The sequence below is a fragment of the Apium graveolens genome, chromosome 9 (genome assembly GCF_009905375.1).
Source record: "Apium graveolens cultivar Ventura chromosome 9, ASM990537v1, whole genome shotgun sequence".
Lineage (NCBI taxonomy): Eukaryota > Viridiplantae > Streptophyta > Magnoliopsida > Apiales > Apiaceae > Apium > Apium graveolens.
This window is the reverse complement of record NC_133655.1, coordinates 23,080,018-23,088,415: the sequence shown is the minus strand read 5'-3', so window position 1 is coordinate 23,088,415 and position 8,398 is coordinate 23,080,018. Positions and strand designations below refer to the sequence as shown.

The 8,398-nt window shown below is 41.4% G+C and overlaps 1 protein-coding gene across 1 annotated transcript; it reads right to left on the bottom strand.

Moving 5' to 3' along the window:
* Positions 1-7,369: 7,369 nt before the first annotated feature.
* On the bottom strand, positions 7,370-7,777 carry LOC141685119 (uncharacterized). Its single transcript, XM_074490243.1, has one exon. It carries the CDS (start codon positions 7,775-7,777, stop codon positions 7,370-7,372), a length of 408 nt encoding a protein of 135 aa, XP_074346344.1.
* Between the last annotated feature and the right edge of the window lie 621 nt (positions 7,778-8,398).

The following is an 8,398-nucleotide window of genomic DNA, read 5'->3' as shown; positions in this document are numbered from 1 at the left end:
CCTTAAATTGGACTAGACCCGCTAGTCTCTTATATGGCTGGACTAGTCCCACTAGTCTCTTACGCCTCAATCCAATCCATTAGAAATTCATTTGAAAAACCTTTGGAAGAAAGAATGGTTTTACTAAGTTCATTTTAACATTACCAAGAATATGAAATCATTCGGACTCTTTCAAGTCGAGTTCTTAAGTTCAATTCAAGAATTCAAAGAAAGTGATCGAATCAAAAGTAAGCAAAGATTAATACCAAGAATCTTGATCAAATGATAAACAGGGTATCCAGATAGGGAATCAAAATAGTTCTAAGGATCATCATAGAATAGGGTATTCAAAAGAAAGATTAATCAGTAATACGCAGGAGAAATGGGTAAAGGTTCTTATAAGGATCATGAGCATTCAGGGTATCCAAAGGAATCAGTAAGTAATTAGAATATGAATCAACAGGGTTACTACAAGGGTTTGGGAAATAATCATATCAAATCATTGGAAGAATCAATAACAGGTTCACAGGGAACAACAACAGGGTTTCTCAAGAATCAATAACGGGTATAGTACAAGAATTCAATATCAAGGTTCAAGAATCAATGACAGCTTCATAAGTGCTATAAAAGTTCAATACTCTACCATGGCATGAACAATATCCTCTCTATAACAATTTACCGAATTTTCTTTCCTGTTTCACAAGGGTTGAACTACTGCCACCTAGTACACTTTTCTCTTTCCTAGCCTGAATGCCTTCACGCCCCGAATCGAGAAATAGGTGGAGAGAGAGAGAGCTTCGAGAGCAAGAGAGACGGGAGAAAATGAGAGAAGAGGGAGAGTAGATCCGGGTGAAGAAAAGAAAAATAAAAGGGGAGGTGGGTTTTTATAATAAAAGGGAGGGGCACTTTAGGTATTTACATGATTTTTCTTATTTCTATTCTCTTTTCTCTTTTATTCTAAACTCCAAAAATGAATTAAACAATGAATAACTATCTCAGAAAAGTTGGGAATGCAAAGAAAATAATTTTAGAATAAAGATCTCAAAATTAGCTTTTCGGCCATATTTTCGAAATAATTTTTGAGCGAACGGTTGATTTACTACGGATTTTACAAGATTGTGCGCAAAATAGAATTATAACCTGATAAAATCATTTTAAAATACTCTGATCACGAAATAAATCCGTCTTTTATATTTATAAAGTCTCTAGGACTATTCTGAAGAAAACAAAACAAATTTCACACCTTGAACATATTCGGATAATTTTACAAGAACATTTAAAAGGTTCTATAAACCTCATTTTAAATCAGATAATTCCCGTAAATCATTTAAAGAATCAACAAAGCACATAATCAATCATATTCTCAAGCAATAGCACGTATTCACATATCACGACTCTAACTCAATCACGAATTTCCCTTTTTATTATATTACCCCCTTTTCGCGTAACGGGTCACGTTCTACTTGACGGCCCGACGCTGAGCATCTCAATTACGCTTAACTATAAATACTTTAAACCAACTGACATGACACTGGAATATAATATTCTCTTAACCCTTTTCCATTTCACATAACAGCACATAGTTCAAATTCAAATACTTTTAACCTCTTTTAAAACGGGTCCCGTTCTACCTGACGGCCCGACAACACAGCTTATCCCCTAAGCTGACTCATCAAACTAGAACGCGTCATTTTACGTTCCCAGTTACTAATATACAATAAAGACAATTAACCAACAAAATCATTTAATCCCTTTATTAAATCACATAAATTATAATTACACCACAGAATCATACGTTATTCACTTAATTACGTCGTGAAATTCCCAGTCGTTACATGTGTGTTTATGGGCTCGACAAGGACGTCGACCCAATAAGACATCGCATTATTTGTAACGTCCCAAGTCAATAGGAATAGAAGTATTCGGAGTTTTTATAGATACAAGTCAACAACTAATATGTACCAAATTACTATCTTTTAGGATGAAATTATGATGGATTGTTGGGTCTAATTTATGCATTCGGTTGTAGGTATTGATGTTCTAATTCATATCTTTTTTATTTATGTAAAATAAGATGAATTTGTTTTAGCTAAGTATCGAACCAACGACCTCTTTCTTAGAATTTCATGTCATAAGTGTTAAATTGAGTTTCACGTTTGTTTTAAAAATCTTATTAGTTAAATCACAATTTTATTTTAACCCAATTTTTTATTTTAACTTTGAAGTAAATAAAATATTAGTTTATATTATTTAAGTGACTCATTTTTTCAGGTTTTGAAATTTTATGTATAACTATGTATTTGGTTACAATCTCGGTCAGGCGAACCAACTGGCCCTCTTTTGGTAGATTAAATGGTAGCACTACATGAAGAACCCTCTTATATAGAGAATCGTGGAGAATAATTACTTAATAAATATAAAATTTACAATTTATTTCATTTTTCATCATATATGATTAAAAAATTTAATTATCAAGTTAAAAAGCCAAGTTACGCAATTTTTTATTTAACAAAACTTTGAAATTTAATGAAAAGAAAAGGTTTATAATGGTTCCATGGCAGAATCAGAGCGGAATCACATCTATTCAAAATTGTTTCACTGTAAAATTAAATCTAAAATCATTTTTTTTAAAATTTTAATTATTTTTTTATTATATTCAAATATAATTATTATTCTAGATTAGCCTCGAATTTTAAATTTTTTAAAATAAAATTTTACAATTTGTGATGCGATTATATAATAAAATCAAGGGTTCTCCATGATTCTGCATATAAGAAGGTTCTTTATCGAGTAGTGGCCCATATATGTAATCATAGATTTTATGTTTAAAAAAAAGGAAGAGAACCTTACTGTTGATCTTTACACAATACTAATAAGTTTGTTGTTCATGGAGCAATGACCCATATATGTAATCATAGATTTTATGTATAAAAAGAAAAGATAAGAGAATCTTAAGCTCGATCTTTACCCAATAATAATAGGTGTTACGCCCAGATTCCTTCGGGAGATGTAACAGACTTTGGCTGTCTTGAAGGTGGCTTCAGCTGATACCTGAAAGCGAAGAGAATGCGAGGGTTTGTACCTCCGGCGTGAGAATAAGAATCCGGTTGTAAAGGTGAGGTAAATAATACAAGAAAAGCGGAGTGTTTGTGAGAATCTGTGTGTGTTTTGTCTTACTTCTCAATGGGTTTTATACCCCATCTCACCATGATTGCACCTTACGTTACTCATCATTAAGGAGGGAATGAAAAGGGGGCGTTATGACTCTTCTCCTTTCCAACGGTCTAGAAGAAGAATGGGCTTTGGCCTGGGATTTTCCGTGGGCCTTCGGCTTATGGGCCTGGTGGGCCTTCGACCAAAGGCTCAATCGTCCGACGGGCCTTCGCTATGAGGGCCTTATTGGGCCTACAGCCAACATGTCCCTGTCCTTCGGATGGGCCTTCGGGCGGTCTGAAGGACATCAATTCAGGCCCATATTGGGGCGATGAAACCCTAGGGCGACCGCTTCATTTTTGCCTGGATCTTCGTTCATACACGTGGCACGTCTTTGGGAACTTGTGGTGCATTAAAGTGACAGCTGTTGGCACGTCATTTCACGGATTAATCCCAGCCATTGAATCTCAACCGTTTTAATCTAGGATGTCTATTTTAAAAACCCCCAAAAGTCTCCTTTCTAAATTCATTTCGGGCACCTATATAAAGTCCATTTGTGCATTTCCATTTCTCCTTATCACTTCCATTTTCTCTATACACAGCAACGAACTGCGGCGAGTTTTTCAATCACAGGAAACAACAACTCCGTCTTTACAGACTATCCCATTTCAATACAGGAACACCTTCAAATCAGTAAGTTCTTTTTTGCTTTTCAAGTGCTCTTTACACTTGCATGCAAGTTTTTGAGTTTTATGGTGTTTGCATGTGGGCTCAGTGGCTTTTTTCAGGGCTTTGAGTTTATGGGATATTTCTGGGTTTTAAGTGTACATTGTTGTGTTTTTTGGGTTTTTTAATTTTATGGGTACTTTTGGGAAGGCAATAGAAGTTTTCTGGGTTTCTTGGTTCCCCCGTGGGTTCAAAGATGGCATGTGAGACATTTTTTGGACAAGAACTCTCTTCGAGGGGTTCTTTGCCTAAGAACGTCCTTCGGGAGCCGACCCAGAGGCAGATTGGCGGTTTGGAGTTTAAAGGTGGCAGGCGAAGGGTTTCTGGGGGCAAGAACTTTCTTCGGGGAACTTGCCTTTTAGAACATCCTTCGGGAGCCGACTCCAGATCTTTTTTTGTTCGCTCGGTTCTGGGACATGTACTCGGCCTTTTAATATTTTTCATTTTTTCTTTGTCTTGTCCCGAGTACATGGACTAATGTCTCTCTGTTTCTGAATACAGGGACATGGACCGAGCGAATCGCCCCACCAGAGACTTGAGACCCACGGTCGGGCACTTTGGCGGGAACATCTTCAATTCGCCCTGAGAGAACGGGTCGGGATCTCTTTGGATCGGTGGCGAATTATCCGGCGGCGAACAACCGGTCGGAGTTGTCGAAGAAGAGGATAATTCAGATGTTTTCTGATTTCTTCATCCCTCGGAACTTCTTCTGGCTCTATGCCCCCAAGGAGAACGAGCGGATTTACGATATGCCTGGAGTGCCGAAAGGGTACGGCGACTGTGTTGTCGGGATTTCGGAGGCGGCATTCAAATGCGGCTTCCGAGTGCCGACACTGAAGATTGTGAAGCATCTCTTCAAACAAATGGGGATCGCTCTGGGGCAGATGGACCCCAATGGGTTCATCCACATTAACTGCTTCCAGAATAGGTGCCTCTATGCCAGAGTTACTCCAACTCCGAGGCTATTCTGGTGGCATTACGACTTCCGAAGGAACTCGAAGAGCCCGGGATTTTATACCATTGCTCGTCGGGCTGGCCGGGCGGATTGGGCAGCCACTTACTCCAGCAACAAGCAGACCCATACTCACTGGTATTTCATGAGTGGGCGGAGGTTGGCCCCAATGTCGGTCTGGCGGGACGTGAACCCTTCACTGCTCCTCGCTCCAAGTTTAACAGAGAGGGAGAAGGAGGACTACGCGGCCCTGGTAGATATCCGCGTGAGCAAGTTGGGTCCCGAGGAATTTCGGGATAGAGACTGGTTGCTAAGTTTGTGGGGTGGGGGTAACAAACTTCTCCTTTGTCTATCATAGTCTGATTATTTTAGTAGTTGTCTTTCATTCATCCATACGCTCCTTCATTCTGTCTTTTTTATTTGACGCATTTTGCCTTATTTTTGTTTCAATGTCTTCCAGAGAGGCCCTGATTGAAAGGAAAAAGGCCAGGGCGGCCGAGAAGAGGGTCGCAGAAGAGGCGGCGAAGAAGGCTACTGATGGAGGGGCCACGCCGAATCCTTCCGGGGAGACGAAGGAGAGGCCCGAGGCGGAAAGGGTCACGCCGCTTCATCAAGCTCCAGCTGCTTCCGACAGAGATGAGGAGGACGAGCCGGTGGTGGTGAGGGAAGGGAACCCTTCCAAAAGGACCCGCATCTGGGAGGGGATCGTTCAGTCTTATGTACCTGCATGGGGCATGCTGACGTCTGATCACACTATCTATTCGGCGAGGCAGTCTACGAAGGAGGTGGCTTCGGACTTGTGCCACAGCCTCCAGCTCCCGGCTGATCTTCCGCCCTTTGCTTCGACTTCTCCGACCGAGGCTTGCACTGAGCTTCTGTTCTTTTTATTCCTGGTATGTTTTAATTTTGTTTTTTTCTTTCGCTCGCCTTTTACCCTTCGGCACCTTTCTCTTCCTTCGTTTAATGCTTTTACCTTATCTTTTTTGCAAGCTACTCCTGGGCTGCGGCCGTGGAGGGTAAAGTTCGGGATATGGAGACTCGGATGGCTGAGGTGAAGGAGCTGGAGAGGAGGGCCACGGCAGCCGAGGAGGAACTTGAAAGAGTGAAAACTCAAAATGAGGTCCTGGACGGCCAGGCCACCGTTCTGAAGGGGGATAAGGCCAAGCTGGAGGAGGCCCTTGAGAAGGCAAACCTGAGGATCTCCCACCGGAACGTTCAGCTGAAGAAGTCCTGAAAGGAGCTTCGGAAGAAGCAAAAACAGCTGGACCAGACGGAGGAGCGCAGCTTCCAGTTCGGCGCTGACTATCTCCTGGAGAAGGACCATGGCCTGAATTGGGATTATAAGCAGCTGCTGGATGACAGCCTGGAGGATCCCATCGGTCGACCAACAGTTGAAGCCCCTCCTGTCTCCTCCGGCGAAGACGAAGAGCTCTCGGATGAAGAACCCCAGGTCTAAGCTTTCAGCACCGAGGTGCTTGACATGACTGAAGATGATCTTGTGGCGAAGTTTGTCGTTGGCGTTTCTATGGTCATACCCAGCTCTTGCAGTGGCTTTCTTCGTTCATCTTCTTAACTTGTAATTTTATTTTTTGTAATCGATACTCCTGCCTTCGAGCTTTTGTAATTTAACTAGCCTTCGGGCTTTTATATTTTAATGCATCTTTCATCTTTTGTCAACATTATTTTTTTTATTTTAACCGTGTATTCGTCTTTATTTATTCGTCTTATCGATTTTAATAAAACGAATTGTATCTTCGGCTTTATTTGCCTTAATAATTTTAATAAAACGAATTGCATCTTTGGCCTTATCCATTTGCCTTAGCAATTTTTATAAATGAATTGTATCTTCGGCTTCATTTGCCTTAACAATTTTTATAAAACAAATTGTATCTTCGGCTTCATTTGCCTTAACAATTTTAATGCCCTACTACCCCTTATGGCCCCAAGGCTTAAAGGTCGAAGGTGACTTCGGGCTATTAATGCTTTAAGAGGCTGCTGTTGGGCGAAGGAACAGGGATGCTGATCATTCTTTGATTGCCCCTTGACCAGAATGTCGTTGTTCATTCGGTCAATAAGAAGGTTCGACTGGTCTTCTTCAGGATTGCCCCTGGACCAGGCCGTCTTTGTTATATATATATTTTTAAATATATGTGTGATTGAGGTTGAAGGATCATATACTTCTCTTGGATTTCCCCTGGACAGGGTTTCCTTCGGACCTCTTTAATATCGCATGAATTAGGGAAGGACGAAGGATAAGGTCTTATCTTAGGATTTCCCCTTAAGATCATTCATTCGTCCTCACTATATGTAAGTGTTGCAGTGAAGGATGTTTGATTTTCGTGGGATTGCCCCTATGATACATGCTTCATTAATAAACTGGACAAAGGCGGCGGCCGGAGAGTTTATCGTCTTTGGGATCACCCCTAGATAATACTCATGCGGCCGCGACTTTGGTACTTAATAAAAAAATGTGACATAAAGTGCGTCTTTATTTATGATTGAACTGCTTACATTCCTCATATAAAATTTAAGTACAAACTTATCTTTTAAAGAAATTTCTTACTGATAAAACATTCGAAGGCGACTGGCATGCCAGGTGTTTTTGATTGCTTCGCCTGATAGCGTTTCAAGCTTGTATGTTCCGGGAGGAATGACCTCGATCACCTTATAGGGCCCTTCCCAGTTAGGCTGAAGCTTTCCTTGTTTGGTTGGCATAGATGCAGCCAGCTCCCTTAGGACTACTAGGTCTCCGATCCCGAAAGACCTCTTTTTGACATTGTAGTCATAATGTTGTGCCGCTTGTAGCAAGTACTTCATGTTCCTTTGGTGGGCAGCTTCTCTTTCTTCTTCTAATAAGTCTACGTTCGCCCTTAGCTCGAAGCTATTGGCTTCTATATTATAGGCCTCAATTCGGTATGATTCCAAGCCTACTTCGACTGGGATCAGGGCTTCGGTTCCATAGGCCATTCAGAAAGGGGTTTCCCCCGTTGAAGTCCTGGGGGTCATCCGGTAGGCCCATAAGATCCAAGGAAGTTCTTCTGCCCATTTCCCTTTAGCTTCGCCGAGCCTCTTCTTTACTCCTTGAAAGATTACTTTATTTGCAGCTTCGATTGCTCCATTCCCTTGCGGATGGGCGACTGAGTTAAACCTCTGTTCAATTCCGAAGTGGTGCAGGAACTTACGAAATTTGTTTCCAATAAACTGAGTTCCATTATCAGAGTTGCAAATCTTCGAAATTCTGAATCGAAGAATAATATGTTCCAAGAAGAACTTCTTTGCTGCTTCTTCGGTAATGGTCGACAGAGGTCGAGCTTTGACCCACTTGGTCATGTAATTAATGGCAATTATGCAGTACTTTGCTTGCCTCGTGATTGTTGGTAGAATGCCCACTATATCCATGGCCCACACGGCAAATGGAATGGGACTTAGCACGTAGGTCATTTCTTCTAAGGCTGTCTCGGGACAGTGGCGAATAATTGGCACTATACACACTTCTTGGCATATTCGCTGGCATCGGCCTTCAGGGTTGGCCAGAAGACCCTGACGAAAGATTTTAAAGGCGAGGGACCGACCAGCCAGATGCTCTCC

Excerpts from the sequence above, each read along its gene's own strand:
- LOC141685119 (XM_074490243.1), bottom strand. The coding sequence starts at position 7,777 with ATGGCCTATGGAACCGAAGCCCTGATCCCAGTCGAAGTAGGCTTGGAA.